The 15,687-nt window shown below is 42.2% G+C and overlaps 1 protein-coding gene across 1 annotated transcript in view; it reads left to right on the top strand.

Annotated features, from left to right (window-relative positions):
• ndrg2 (NDRG family member 2) overlaps positions 1–9,623 on the top strand; it is a 45,968-nt gene extending 36,345 nt beyond the window's left edge. Inside the window, exons 8-16 of the mRNA XM_029674216.2 lie at positions 958–1,044; positions 2,148–2,204; positions 3,595–3,698; positions 4,142–4,180; positions 4,329–4,380; positions 4,487–4,534; positions 5,150–5,185; positions 5,301–5,352; positions 6,415–9,623. Coding sequence (XP_029530076.1) covers positions 958–1,044; positions 2,148–2,204; positions 3,595–3,698; positions 4,142–4,180; positions 4,329–4,380; positions 4,487–4,534; positions 5,150–5,185; positions 5,301–5,352; positions 6,415–6,578 — 639 coding nt within the window. The 3' untranslated portion in view covers positions 6,579–9,623. The remainder of the gene's footprint in view (positions 1–957; positions 1,045–2,147; positions 2,205–3,594; positions 3,699–4,141; positions 4,181–4,328; positions 4,381–4,486; positions 4,535–5,149; positions 5,186–5,300; positions 5,353–6,414) is intronic.
• The last annotated feature ends 6,064 nt before the right edge of the window (positions 9,624–15,687 follow it).

Here is a 15,687-nt window from a genome sequence, read left to right as displayed (position 1 = left end):
AGCAGAGTGTCTGCCAAATAAACATGTTAAAGTGTGTTTAGACCCAATCAGGAAGTAGAGACTTGACTGCATCTTTAAACATGGATGAAATGGTATATGACTAAATCACTGTTCTGTCTCGAGAGACAGAGCTGTCAACAAAATGTATTTCAAACCTGACAAAATCACATTCAAAGATCAGTTTAAAACTATGCTATATTTAGCAGGTCGCCTTCTATCAGATGAGGATGACGGCAACATTCAGAATAAAACATGTGAGATCTAAAGCTCACCCACTGATTGTGTGAATCAAATATGATTTACACAAGTTTGTAAACCCAGTCTGAGCAGAGAGAACATAGTTTAGGTTGAGCCTGCATTAGCAAAATCTTGCTATGTGGTATATATTTCCTCAGTGTATCCCAGTGCTTGCTTCTTTTTGTCAATTCATACAATTCAGCAGTCTAAACAGTCTTTTGTATTATTAGATGTATTTTTATTTTTTTATATAACTAGGCAAGTCAGTTAAGAACAAATTCTTATTTACAATGACAGCCTTGGTGGTTCCGAACTTCTTTCATTTAAGAATGATGGAGGCCACTGTGTTCTTGGGGACCTTCAATGCTGCACCTGATCTCAATTTTGGGTCTCATAGCAAATGGTCTGAATACTTTCGTAAAGAAGGTATTTCTGTGTATCTAAAAACCTGTTTTCGCTTTGTCATTATGGGGTATTATGTGGAGATTGCAAAAAAAAAAGAGAAGAAGATTTAATCCATTTAAGAATAAGGCTGTAGTGTAACAAACTGGAGAAGTCAAAGGGTCTGAATACTTTCCAAAGACACTGTTAATACTGACAAATGTTTTACTCTCGCTTTTGTTCTCTCTCTTTTATTCTCTCTCTGTCTCTCTCTGTCTCTCTCGCGCTCTCTCTCTCTTTTATTCTCTCTCGCTCTCTCTCTCTCTCTCTCCTTCTCAGATGGCCCATCCAGACTCAGTTGAAGGTCTGGTTCTCATCAACATGGATCCTGAGACCAGAGGGTGGATGGACTGGGCGGCCCAGAAGGTTACTGTCCATTTAATATGTTTAAAAATATATATTTTAAAGTATTTTGTATTAAATATTATCATTACTCAGAAGCCCAGAAGGTTCTTTTGTATTTATTATGGATCCCATTTGCAACTACACTTCCTGGGGTCCAGCAAAATAAAGGCAGTATATACCATTTTAAAGACATTACATTTAATTCACAGCACATTAAGTGTGTGCCTTCAGACCACTACTCACCACATATCTACAACACAAAATCTATGTATGTGCATAGTGCGTATGTTATCATGTGTCTGTGCCTATGTTTGTGTTGCTTCACAGTCCCCACTGTTCCATGAGGTGTATTTTTTAATCTGTTTATTAAATCTCATTTTACTGCTTGCATCAGTTACTTGATGTGGAATAGAGTTTCATGTAGTCATGGCTCTATTTAGTACTGCACGCCTCCCATAGGTAGGAATCATTTTTGCTTCCCTCCAGGCCTGAGGGCACACACTTCCTAGTAGGCTTAAATTGAAGATATGGCAAAAAGGAGTGGCAAAATCGTCTGCTATTTTTCTCAGTAATTTTATTGACCACCAAATCCCCTAGATTCAGACTCCTAATTATCCTCACCCCTCTGAAGACTCCATACCAACTTCCACGCCAGTCAGAACTGACGTGTTTTTATCTCTGAACACTAAATATTGGTTTCTCCATGACTGTAGGATAAGGGGAACAGGGGGTGTGTTCATGAATGTTTATATGTTCATGAATACTAGCAGCATTTCCATCAATTTGACTATTAGATCAAATATCAGTCCAACATCTTATTACATTTGATAATTTCTCTTCTGTGTTCTTGTTGTGTTCGTTTTAAAATTCAAATAGAAACTCAATTATCACCAGAAATGTAAAAATTACTCTCATAAACAGCCATTACGTTCTTGGACAATGGAGTATTTTGATGAATATTGTTATTGTGAAATGACAATTTGATAAATTAGCGTTTAGAGGAGGATAACAGCTAGTGGAATTGTATTCATGGTGGTTGTACTGTGCTGTATGATATTAACTAAGCTGTTATTACTTTGTCTTATATCTCTCTCTTTCTGTCTCCTCTGTCTGTCTGTCTCTAGATCACTACCCTGACCTCCTCCATCACAGAGCAGATCCTGAGTCATCTCTTCAGCCAGGTGTGTGTGTGTGTGTGTGTGTGTGTGTGTGTGTGTGTGTGTGTGTGTGTGTGTGTGTGTGTGTGTGTGTGTGTGTGTGTGTGTGTGTGTGTGTGTGTGTGTGTGTGTGTGTGTGTGTGTGTGTGTAAAAAAATACTATGTTATTATAGAATGTAACCTGATGTGTTTTTTTTTAAACTATTGAACTATCTATCTTTATCCTATAAAACACACAATATTTGACATAGTAAGGACATAAACTCAGCAAAAAAAGAAACGTCCATTTTTCAGGACCCTGTCTTTGAAAGATAATTCGTAAAAATCCAAATAACTTCACAGATCTTCATTGTAAAGGGTTTAAACACTGTTTCCAATGCTTGTTCAATGAACCATAAACAATTAATGAACATGCACCTGTGGAACGGTCGTTAAGACACTGACATCTTAACAGACGGTAGGCAATTAAGGTCACAGTTATGAAAACTTAGAACACTAAAGAGGCCTTTCTACTGAAAACACCTAAATAAAGATGCCTAGGGTCCCTGCTCATATGCGTGAACGTCCCTTGGGTATGCTGCAAGGAGGCATGAGGACTGCAGATGTGGCCAGGGCAATAAATTGCACTGTCCGTACTGTGAGATGCCTAAGACAGCGCTACAGGGAGAAGGGACAGACAGCTGATCGTCCTCGCAGTGGCAGACCACGTGTAACAACACCTGCACTGGATTGGTACATCCGAACATCACACCTGCAGAACAGGTACATGATGGCAACAACAACTGCCCGAGTTACACCAGGAATCCCTCCATCAATGCTCAGACTGTCCACAATAGGCTGAGAGAAGCTGGACTGAGGGCTTGTAGGCCTTTTGTAAGGCAGGCCACCAGCCATACTGCTCATTCTGTGTGTGATTTCCTTCAAGATAGGAATGTCAGTGTTCTGCCATGGCCAGCGAAGAGCCCGGATCTCAATCCCATGGAGCACGTCTGGGACCTGTTGGATCGGAGGGTGAGGGCTAGGGCCATTCCCCGCTGAAATGTCCGGGAACTTGCAGGTGCCTTGGTGGAAGAGTGGGGTAACATCTCACAGCAAGAACTGGAAAATCTGGTGCAGTCCATGAGGAGGAGATGCACAGCAGTACTTAATGCAGCTGGTGACCACACCAGATACTGACTGTTACTTTTGATTTTTACCCCCCCTTTTGTTCAGGGACAAATGATTCTGTTTCTGTTAGTCACATGTCTGTAGAACTTGTTCAGTTTATGTCTCAGTTTTTGAATCTTATTACGTTAATTCAAATATTTACACGTTCATTTTGCTGAAAATAAACACAGTTGACAGTGAGAGGACGTTTCTTTTTTTGCTGAGTTTAGTAAGTGTTGTGTTGTGTAATTTCTGTCTTGGTTTATAGGAGGAGATGTCAGCAAATGCAGACCTGGTGAGGTCACACAGAGATCGCATCTCTAAAGCTCCCAACCTCATCAACATTGAGCTGTTCTGGAGAAGCTACAATAGGTACACACATAAACAGTCCCATTCAAAATCCTTTTTTCCCTAAGCCCTAACCTGTGCTCTTTCACTAACCTTAACACGTGGGGGCAGCAGCGTAGCCTAGTGGTTAGAGCATTGGACTAGTAACCGAAAGGTTGCAAGTTCGAATCCCCAAGGTACAAATCTGTTGTTCTGCTCCCGAACAAGGCAGTTAACCCACTGTTCCTAGGCCGTCATTGAAAATAAGAATTTGTTCATAACTGACCCCCCCCATAAAGAAAACCTACCCTTGCTTCTAAACCTAATTCTAACCCTAAACCCCCTAGAAATAGCATTTGACAGTGTGTGGACCAACTAAATGTCCCCAGTTGGTCAAATGTACCAGAAGTCCCCACAAGAATACACACACACACAAACACACACACAAACCTACACTAACCTCCCCTTCCTCTTTTCCTCTCTTACAGCCGCAGGGATCTGATCATTGACCGTAACAGCAACTTCAAGTAAGTTTTTTTTTTTTTTTTTTACCCCTTAAATCAGCTGTGACAACAGTGTGGAATATGTCTTTCACTCTATCTCTCTTTTTCTCTCTCTTTTTCTCTCTCTCTCTCTCTCTCTCTCTCTCTCTCTCTCTCTCTCTCTCTCTCTCAGGTGTCCCGTGATGCTGGTGGTTGGGGATCAGGCACCTCATGAGGAGGCTGCTGTAAGTCTTCTACATACGTTAGACCTACAATGTAACCATCGAATACAGGTAATGTGAATGTCGTGGTGTGATTTAATAAACATGTTTTTCTGTTCTTGTCCACCAGGTGGAGTGCAACAGCAAACTGGACCCAACAACAACCTCATTCCTCAAGGTACTCAAGCTCTACTCATCCCTTTGGTCTGGCATAATAGTCTTGTTTATACTTGCTGCTGACATGCATCGTTTGTTCTGATCTTGTCCACATTCTGATTGTGCCCACGTTTTCAGAAGTATGGTCTTAAAATGTCTCATATCCAGCCACTGTCTACATTGCTACCAGATTTCCTGGTCCCTCCCTATATGCATATATATATTTTTTTACAGCTATTCTGTCAAAATAATATTGATTTTAAGACACATATTGATGCCATAAGTCAACGGTGCCACCAGTCAATGATTTTAGAAGGCAGGATAATTATGATTGAAATAGTTTCACTGTCCAGATCCGTCTACACTTGTAAGATATCCAGACACAATGCATGCCTGACTCCCCCGGAGGTGGTCAGGAAGATGTGATCACAATCGGATCACAATGTGTCTTTAATAGTCTACACCTGTCTGAAAATTTGGGCACAATCAGAATGAGGACAACATCAGGACAACGGATACAAGTTCGAACCAGGTATAAACGGGGCTTTAGTTGCTGCCACATAGCTCTGGCATCGGTATCAGACCTCTCTGTCAATGCAATACATCCCAACTTTTCTGTCATCCTCTTCTTCCTCAGATGGCCGATGCTGGTGGTCTTCCCCAACTCACCCAGGTAACACATTTCACACTTAACTGTGTTACGATTCAGATACACCACACAATATTTATCTAAACATTACATATACATTAAGTACAATATAATGTATCTTCTTATTGTCTGCTTACAGCCCAGCAAACTGACTGAGGCGTTCAAGTACTTCATCCAGGGGATGGGCTACAGTAAGTTCTCCTCCATTTCTAATCTGTGGCAATGAGGAACTGCTGTGACCTATAGTGCTACTGTCTCTCTATATCAATCTAATAATCCTCTCCCTCTCTCCCCTCCTCTCTGTGTCCCCTCTCCCTTTTTCGTCATCTCCCACCTCTCTCTCTCTTATTCCCTCTCTCTTTTACCCTCTCTCTTATTCCCTCTCTCTTTTACCCCCTCCCTCTCTCTTTTACCCCCCCCCTCTCTCTTTTACCCCTCCCTCTCTCTTTTACCCGCTCCCTCTCTCTTTTACCCTCCCTCTCTCTTTTACCCGCTCCTCTCTCTTTTACCCTCCCTCTCTCTTTTACCCCCTCCCTCTCTCTTTTACCCCCTCCCTCTCTCTTTTACCCTCCCTCTCTCTTTACCCTCTCCCTCCTCTCTTTTACCCCCTCCCTCTCTCTTTTACCCTCCCTCTCTCTTTTACCCCCCCTCTCTCTTTTACCCCTCCCTCTCTCTTTTACCCGCTCCCTCTCTCTTTTACCCGCTCCCTCTCTCTTTTACGCTCCCTCTCTCTTTTACCCCTCCCTCTCTCTTTTACCCCCCCCTCTCTCTTTTACCCCTCCCTCTCTCTTTTTACCCCTCCCTCTCTCTCTTACCCCTCCCTCTCTCTTTTACCCGCTCCCTCTCTCTTTTACCCCTCCCTCTCTCTTTTACCCCCTCCCTCTCTCTTTTACCCCCTCCTTCTCTCTTTTACCCGCTCCCTCTCTTTTTACCCGCTCCTTCTCTCTTTTACCCGCTCCTTCTCTCTTTTACCCCCTCCTTCTCTCTTTTTTTCCCTCTCTCTTTTACCCGCTCCTTCTCTCTTTTACCCTCTCTCTTTTACCCGCTCCTTCTCTCTTTTACCCGCTCCTTCTCTCTTTTACCCGCTCCTTCTCTCTTTTACCCGCTCCCTCTCTCTTTTACCCGCTCCTTCTCTCTTTTACCCACTCCTTCTCTCTTTTACCCGCTCCTTCTCTCTTTTACCCTCTCTCTTTTACCCGCTCCCTCTCTCTTTTACCCCTCCCTCTCTCTCTTACCCCCTCCCTCTCCCACAGTGGCATCGTCCATTATGACGCGTCTGTCTCGTTCGCGCACCGCCTCACTGTCTTCCTCCTACTCCATGGATGGGGAGCGTCAGCGTTCTCGTACCCTGTCTCAGAGCTCTCAGGGTGGGCAGATGCCCCCCAGCCCCTCCCATACCATGGAGGTGTCCTGCTGAAGAGCGAGAGAGAGAGAGAGAGAGAGAGGGGGAGAGAGAGAGATGGATGGAGAGCTAAAGGGATGGAGAGCTAGATGTATGGGTGGTGGGTGAGAGTGGGACGATAGCATTTGTCACTAACCCACTCCCACATCTCTTAAACCTGTCATTCCCCCAGACCAGCTAACAGAAAGAGACAGAGAGACAGAGGGAGAGATATGCAAAAGTAGATATAGTAAAAGTAGAGGGACAGAGGGAAAATGTAAGACCGTTAATAAAACACTGTCCTCCCACAATTCATCTCATTCTAAAACTGTCCTCCCACAATTCATCTCATTCTAAAACTGTCCTCTCACAATTCATCTCAACCTCACCTATTCATCTCTTTAGAGAGAAAGAGAGAGAGAGATCTTCACCTAGACAGCAAAGGATAGAGGGAATGGATAAATGAAAATAGGGAATGGAAGAAAGGGAGAATTTAGGAACAAGGGAATCTAGAAAAAGGGAAGCAAGGAAAGGGCATTTTAGGGGTGTCGGCCAGTCCTCTCTCCCTCCCTCTATCGGAAAGTCTGTCAGCCAATAGAGCCCTTTAACCTATGGAGTGGGAAGGGTCTGTAGTGACCTCACCGTAGTGTTAACTAATAGTAATAATTATGATACTGAGAATTATGACTATGATATTAATGCTATTAATAATTATACTGACAATGATGTAATAGTAACGTTATAACAATTTTTCTCTTTAATTTTAAAGTTTGAAATATTATGAAATAGAAGAAAAGACGTTAGCAGAAATACTTATAATGAAAATGTGTGTGTCAACTCCTTTAATCAATTTGTTATGATTTTTTGTATTGTTGCTTTTTGTAACCTGACTCAGTGAAGGGGTGAGGCTTCTCATTGGTCATGTGAACCTTAACCATAGCAACAGCCAATGAAAGTCTACTTCCACCTCGCTGTTGCCGGGTAGATCATGTCTTCCATTAGCCCTGTTCAAGTGACACATTTTTGTTCCCATGAGGGGATTGGGGTGGGCGGGTAAGGGGGTGTGGTTGTTTGACTGTGTGGAGCATCTGCATGCCTGATCTGATTTCAGCCAATGTGAATATAGACGGAATGTTTCCTTTTCTTTTGTATGCAAATATGGGTTTGTTGGTGTGTGTGTGTGTGTGCACATGTGTGTTTGTTATTAAGCTTTTGGGCAAAGATTAGCAGATGACGATGATGAGGATGGATGAAGAAGAGTGACATTGTTAGTGAGTTAACTCCTACACTAGTAAATCAGTAACAAGTGCTTCCAATGCTGCTGGCAGTCCCAGACTCGACCAGCAGGGGTCACTGTGTTTGTCCAATAGTCTTTATGACGACATACATACATGTACCTGCATGCTATGGAGTGAAGTTTCCCTCTAGCTACAGATCTAGGATACGCTTCCCCTCCACCAATCCTAACCTTAACCATTAGTGAAGAAAATGCTCAACTGACCCAAGATCATCATCTGTGGGACAACTTCCCCCTATTCCAGCCTGCATATACCTCACTACTAACATACTTTAGTCTTCATCAAAGAGATAAGATAGCAAATTCCTTGTTGAACAAGCACACTGTACATGTTGTGTGATAGCTAGATGTAGGCATTGCATAGCCCTATAGTGATGCACTCACCGATCAAGACTGACAGCTCAGAGCACCAATACCAAGTCTATGACTTTGACTGACAGCGCAGCGAACCAATACCATGTTTGTCTGTTTGACTGTCAGCTGAGAGAACCAATAGCATGTCTCAGTACTGGACTAGAGTATAGAGGTATCCGTATAGAGTAGGGAGTGTGAAATAAGGTATTATTGTGTGGCTCTTTGTGTGTTCCAGGGTGTTTGTGCGCGTTTGTGACTGTGTTTATGTGTCGTGCAAGTGTGTGTGCATTTGAAAGCTCTCATACCTTCTAAGCACAATTTAAGAGACAAGATGAGGAAAGGATAGAACCCATCCCCTCCCATTGGACCTTATAAATCAACAATGAACCAGCCCCTACACTGCCAACTCCCTAACCCTAGACCTAGAGGATGACTGTCCACACTCATCAAGTCATACTATAGGAACCCTTCTCTGTATGGATCTCAGAACAGTTTTATAGGATTGTAATACACTTTCAGTGAAAACTGAATGTTAAATTGTCAATGTGATCTGCATATAGTAAAAGGTCATAGACTAAAGGTACATCCATGTGAAGCTTAACACTGCCCTGATCCTAACCAATGGACTGAACACACTGTTATTCGACCCAATTACAGAAAACACTTGGAGAGCTGTGTGTATGTTTTCCAGTGTGTGAATGTGTGTGTGTGCGTGCAATGTGTGTGTTTGGTTTCCGTAGTTCCGTGCAATCATTAATATGGCTTATATAACGTTTTAAGTATTACTTTCAATTTGAGAAACCTGTTTGCTCGTTTCTTTCCTGTTCTCTTCAGAGTTCCGCCCCCTTCCTCTCTTTTTATAGTAGTCTGGCTGGATGGTTGTTGATGGAGATACTGAGGATAGGTCGGTTAAGGGTATTCTGATGATGATGTTCCTAGATAATAATTGGAACATTATGTTAATGATATTTAGGCTCCTCCTAGTCTTGCATTGAGAATCAACCAATCTGGAATGGGAGCCTCGACTAACAAAGGAGAAATGGGTGGAGCCTAATAGTTTACCAATAAAGGGAAAGGGGGGGCTTACTGTTTGAGTTGAGTGGGCTGGGCTGTGTGAATGTATGCTTGTCCATTTCTTCTTTTTACCCTCATTTTTTCCTTCAATCATACTCTTTTATTGTCCTATTTTGTTGTTGACCATTTAGTTTTATTAAGTGAAGTGTTAGTTTACCGCCTCAGTGTGCTCACAAGTTAGACAAGCGTGTTCGTTCTTGTGTAACTTTTTTTAGCAACAGCACTAAACAAAAGGGAGAATAATATAAATGATTTTAAAACAAACAGAACACAATCAAATTTACTTGTGGCTAATTTGTCTGTGTAATAAAATAAACCTAAAACATGAATGAGTAGTAATAAAAGACAAGAAGAAATCTTGACTGTTCTTTTCTTTATTAGTCCAATTTGTGATATTCAAAATGACATTGGAGTTTACATCAGAGAGGAGATTCGGAATTACTTGTACAAACGTGTATATGAATGTCTATAAGATATGTTTTTGTTTGAGAACGGCTTCAACCAATCAGGCGTCTTCTGCTGTACTTATCCATATACTTGTTATGTTGCCGTGGTTCACCTCGTTGCTAACCGACACAACCCACCACACGCTGCATTTTCCTACAGAGAACAGTAGTACTTCCTGGCATAGCAAGAGAAACCCAACTCCTCTCTCTGTAAAACCGGTTATCAGTGGCGGTTCTAGAAGAAAAAGAAACGCACACCTATTTAGGCGAGGTGCTGGCTATCGGAGTAGAAAACATGAAAATAAAGGAGAGCCGCACACTCTAGGAGCTCAGATGCAAAAATGTAACGTAAACTCGTACATCGCCTTGGTCCGTACAATTGCCCTTATTTTAGCGTTCCAAAAACGTAATACTTCCAGATCAACTGTAATGTCAATACCATTGTAAAGCACAATTTCTCCCCTTTCCAGCAAAATAAATGACATGACCTAAACACTGCCCGTTTCAAGCAGGCAATGAGCCCCTTTGGGTCTTTAAAAAAAATGGCGGGTGGGGAATCGAAACTAATGCGTGATAGTGAGGAGAGATGTTGTGTGGGAAAATTGCTTTTTTTCACTCGATCTGTTCAATTTATCGCCTCTAAAATGTAAATAAAACACTATAAAGAGTTGATAATGTGTCATTAGATACCGATTTGAAGGTTTGTGTCGATTTTGAATCGGGTTTTTAGCGCGGTGCTAAAGTGATCTTAGAAGTAAAACGGAGGCTTTGAGACTGATGATCGCATGACAAGGTATCCCCCCCTTACCCTGTCACTGTCCATTTTTTCAACTTTTCTCCAATACTATAGAGCCATTACCATGTCGATCAACGCTTGAATATAAGTTCAAACCCAACGATTTTGAAGTCAACAACAGTCACTACAGTCCCATTAGTTTTCTTTGTAGCCTCGTTTGAATGTCGCGGTTACGCACATTTGTACAGAATGGGGGAAGTTTACATTAATATCCAACGTTTCGACAGACGAGCTGTCTTCATCAGGGTCTATTCACAAACACTGCTGGAATACTCGTTTATATAGTGTCAAAAGACACAGGCGTCTGTAATCATGGCCAAGTGTGGCCTAATATCATTGGTTAATTCTCAAATGTAAAAATGGCATACAAAGAACAGCATACAAAAAACAAATGGATAGCATACGATCATAGATTCATTTTAGACTGCACAAGCTTACAAACAATTACAATGGCAAAGTCACAATAATCACAAGAATGGCTTCAGATCAAAGTCTACGTTGAGACTGAAAAGAGCAAGGGTCTTTAAATTAAAGATCCAGGCAGCCTCTCGTTTTAACAATAATTATCAAGGTCACCCCCTATCCTAGGGAGGGTGACCTGTTCGATGCCAATATAACGCAGAGACGAAATCGTGTGGTTTGCTTCCAAAAAGTGGGCCACAACTGGGTAAGTCAAGTTTTTGCACCTAATGGTGTTATGATGCTCTGAGATACGTACTTTTAATTCACGCTTTGTTTTACCTACATCATTTGTACCACAAGGACAAGTTATAAGATAAATAACTGCCTTATTACGTGCTCCACTGACACCTTTGATTGGGATCGATTTCCCTGTTTGTGGGTGTTTGAAGGATCTACATTTATAAGTGCCATTGCATTGAGCACAGCCATTACACTTGTAATTTCCATCCAGTAGGGGCACAAATAGACATTGTCCAGGAATATCTTGGGGTGGTAAATCAGATTGTACCAATTGGTCTCTGAGATTTCTGCCCCGCGAGAATACGACCAAGGGAAGGTCCGAAAACACATTACTGAGACTATCATCGGATTTTAGATTGTGCCAATGTTCAGTGGCGGTTCTAGCTTGTATGTCTCCCTGGGCCAAAAAGCACCAGTCAAATCAAATCACATTTTATTGGTCACATACACGTAGCGAAATGCATGTGCTTCTAGTTCCGACAGCGCAGGAATATCTAACAAGTAATCTAACAATTTAACAACAACAATCTTATACATTCACACACAAGTGTAAAGGGATGAATAAGAATATGTGCATATGTGGATGAGTGATGGCCGTGTGGCATAGGCAATATGCAGTAGATAGTATAGAGAACAGTATATACATATGAGATGAGTAATGTAGGGTATGTAATCATTATATAAAGTGGCATCGTTTAAAGTGACTAGTGATACATTTATTACATTCAATTATTAAAATGGCTAGAGATTTGAGTCAGTTTGTTGGCAGCAGCCACTCAATGTTAGTGATGGCTGTTTAACAGTCTGATGGCCTTGAGATTGAAAAACAGCTTCTGTCTCTCGGTCCCAGCTTTGATGCACCTGTACTGACGTCACCTTCTGGATGATAACGGGGTGAACAGGCAGTGGCTCGAGTGGATGTTGTCCTTGATTATCTTTTTGGTCTTCCTGTGACATCGGGTAATGTAGATGTCCCGGAGGGCAGGTACTTTGCCCCCGGTGATGCATTGGGCAGACCACACTACCCTCTGGAGAGCCTTACGGTTGTGAGCGGAGCAGTTGCTGTACCAGGCAGTAATACAGCCCAACAGGATGCTCTCGATTGTGCATCTGTAAAAGTTTGGGAGTATTTTCGGTGACGAGTCAAATTTCTTCAGCCTCCTGAGGTTGCGCCTTCACCACGCTGTCTGTGTGGGTGGACCATTTCAGTTTGTCTGTGATGTGTACGCCGAGGAACTTAACTTTCCACCTTCTCCACTACTGTCCCGTCGATGTGGATAGGGGGGGTGCTCCATCTGCTGTTTCCTGAAGTCTACGATAATCTCCTTTGTTTTGTTGACGTGGAGTGTGAGGTTTTTTTCCTGACACCACACTCCGGGGGCCCTCACCTCATCCCTGTAGGCCGTCTCGTCATTGTTGCTAATCAAGCCTACCACTGTAGTGTCGTCTGCAAACTTGATAATTGAGTTGGAAGTGTGCATGGCCACGCAGTCATGGGTGAACAGGGAGTACAGGAGGGGGCTGAGCACGCACCCTTGTGGGGCCCCAGTGTTGAGGATCAGCGCGGTGGATATGTTCTTTCCTACCCTCACCACCTGGGGGCGACTTGTCAGAAAGTTGAGGACCCAGTTTCACAGGGTGGGGTCGAGTCCCAGGATCTCGAGCTTAATGACGAGTTTGGAGGGTATATGGTGTTAAATGCTGAGCTGTCATCAATGAACAGCATTCATACATAAGTATTCCTGTTGTCCAGATGGGATAGGGCAGTGTGCAATGTGATTGCGATTGTGTCGTCTGTGGACCTGTTGGGGCTGTAAGCATATTGGAGTGGGTCTAGGGTGTCAGGTAGGGTGGAGGTGATATGATCCATGACTGGTCTCTCAAAGCACTTCATGATTCCAGAAGTGAGTGCTATGTGGCGATAGTCGTTTAGCTCAGTTACCTTAGCTTTCTTGGGGACAGGAATTATGGTTTCCCTCTTGAAGCATGTGGGCACAGCAGACTGGGATAGGGATTGACTGAATATGTCCGTAAACACACCACCCAGCTGGTCTGCGCATGCTCTGAGGACGCGGCTAGGGATGCCGTCTGGCTAGGGATATACACGGCTGTGATTATAATCGAAGATACTTTTTTTGGTAGATAATGCGGTCGGCATTTGATTGTAAGGAATTCTAGGTCAGGTGAACAAAAGGACTTGAGTTCCTGTATGTTGTTATGATCACACCACGAGTCGTTAATCATAAGGCATACACCTCCAATGTCAGGTTGGTGGATGTAGCTGGTGTATAAAGTCAGGCGCAGGAGAGCAGAGATGAGTTGAAACAACGCACTTTACTCAACAGCACAAAGTGCAAAAAGTATGGTTGGTAGCCTAGTGGTTAAAGTGTTGGACTAGTAACCGGAAGGTTGCAAGATCGAATCCCCGAGCTGACAAAGGTACAAATCTGTTGTTCTGCCCCTGACAATGCAGTTCCTAGGCCGTCATTGAAAATAAGAATTTGTTCTTAACCTTTCTGGCGCAGGCGTTCCGCTAGCGACCCACCTCGACAACATCAGGTAAAATACAGAAATAGTCACAATAAAAATTCATAAAAAATACAAGTGTTATACGTTGGTTTAAAGATGAACTTCTTGTTAATCCAGCCGCTTTGTCAGATTTCGAAAAGGCTTTACGGCGAAAGCATACCATGCAATTATCTGAGGACAGTGCCCCACATACAAAAACATGGAAAATATTTTCTAACCAAACAGATGCATTACGAAAGTCAGAAATAGCGATAAAATAAATCGCTTACCTTTGAAGATCTTCATCTTTTTACAATCCAAAAGGTCAGTTACACAATGAATGGTCACTTTGTTCGATAAAGTCCTTCTTTATATCCCAAAAATGTCAGTTTATTTGGCGCGTTTGATTCAGAAATACACCGGTTCCAACATGCCTACAAAGGATCTAATAAGTTACCTGTAAACTTGGTCCAAACATTTCAAACAACGTTTCTTATCCAACCTCAGGTACCCGAAAATGTAAATAATCGATCAAATTTAAGACGGAATAAACTCTTTCCAATACCGGAGAAAACCAACACGGAGCGTGCTCTCATTCACGCGCACCAAAAGACTAGAGTCCTCCTGAGTGACAGTTAGAAAGAATATGACTACTTCTTCATAAAAAATAAAAACATTGAACAATTTCTAAAGACTGTTGACATCTAGTGGAAGACATAGGAACTGCAATCTGGGTCCTAATAATTCCGCTTCCCCATAGAAAAGCATTGGAAAATCCAATGACCTCAAAAAGAACTGGATGGATTGTCCTCGGGTTTCGCCTGCAAAATCAGTTCTGTTCTACTCACAGACATTATTTTAACGATTTTAGAAACTTTAGAGTGTTTTCTATCCAATACTACCATCTAGCTTCTGGGCCTGAGTAACTTCCAAATACTGCCCCCTGTTAACATTTAAGTCATTTAGCAGACGCTCTTATCCAGTTAACTGACTTGCCTTGTTAATAACGGTAAATAGTATCATAGTACTCCCAAACCCGTATGCGGGAGCGTGACTACAGCCTCAAGCTCATTACCATAACGCAACGTTAGCGATTTCTAAAAATCGCAAATGAAATAAATATGCCTGCTCTCAAGCTTATCCTTTTCTTAACAATCCTGTCGTCTCAGATTTTCAAAATATGCTTTTGAACCAGAGAAAATCAATAATTTGTGTAAGAGTGGTGATAGCTAGCTTAGCATTTAGCGTTAGCATTTAGCACGCAACATATTCACAAAAACCAGCCAAGGAATCAAATAAAATAATTTACCTTTGAATAACTTCAGATGTTTCAATGAGGAGACTCTCAGTTACATAGCAGATGTCCAGTTTTTCCTGAAAGATTCTTGTGTAGGACACATCGTTCCGTTTTGTTACTATGCATTTGGCTACCGAAACTAACCGAAAATTCAGTCACCTACACGTCAAACTTTTTTCCGAATTAACTCCATAATATCGACTGAAACATGGAAAACGTTGTTTGAATCAATCCTGAAGGTGTTTTGTCATATATCTCTCCATTGAAATGGCAGTCCTAGAAGCCTTCTTTGTTCTCTGATTCGGATGGAAAAATACTGGGAGCTGAATTTTGCGCACCAATTTCCACGCAGACACCGTGCGGGACACTTGGCAATTGTAGTCTCTTATGGTCAATCTTCCAATGATCTGCCTACAAATACGTCACAATGCTGCAGACACCTTGGGGAAACGAGAGAAAGTGTCCGTTCATTCCTGTCGCATTCACAGCCATATAAGGCGATCATGGAAAACGTAGCTACAGAAATCCTGTTCATTTCCTGGTCGCTCAAACATCTTGGTTTTGCCTGAAGGTTTTGTTCTAAGGCACTCACAGTGAAAATCTTTGCAGTTCTGGAAACGTAAGAGGGTCTTCTTTCCAAAACTATCAATTCCAAGCATAGTCAAGCATCT

Source organism: Oncorhynchus nerka, linkage group LG12 (assembly GCF_034236695.1).
Source record: "Oncorhynchus nerka isolate Pitt River linkage group LG12, Oner_Uvic_2.0, whole genome shotgun sequence".
Lineage (NCBI taxonomy): Eukaryota > Metazoa > Chordata > Actinopteri > Salmoniformes > Salmonidae > Oncorhynchus > Oncorhynchus nerka.
The sequence above is the reverse complement of the archived record's forward strand: the minus strand, read 5'-3'. Positions and strand labels throughout refer to the sequence as shown.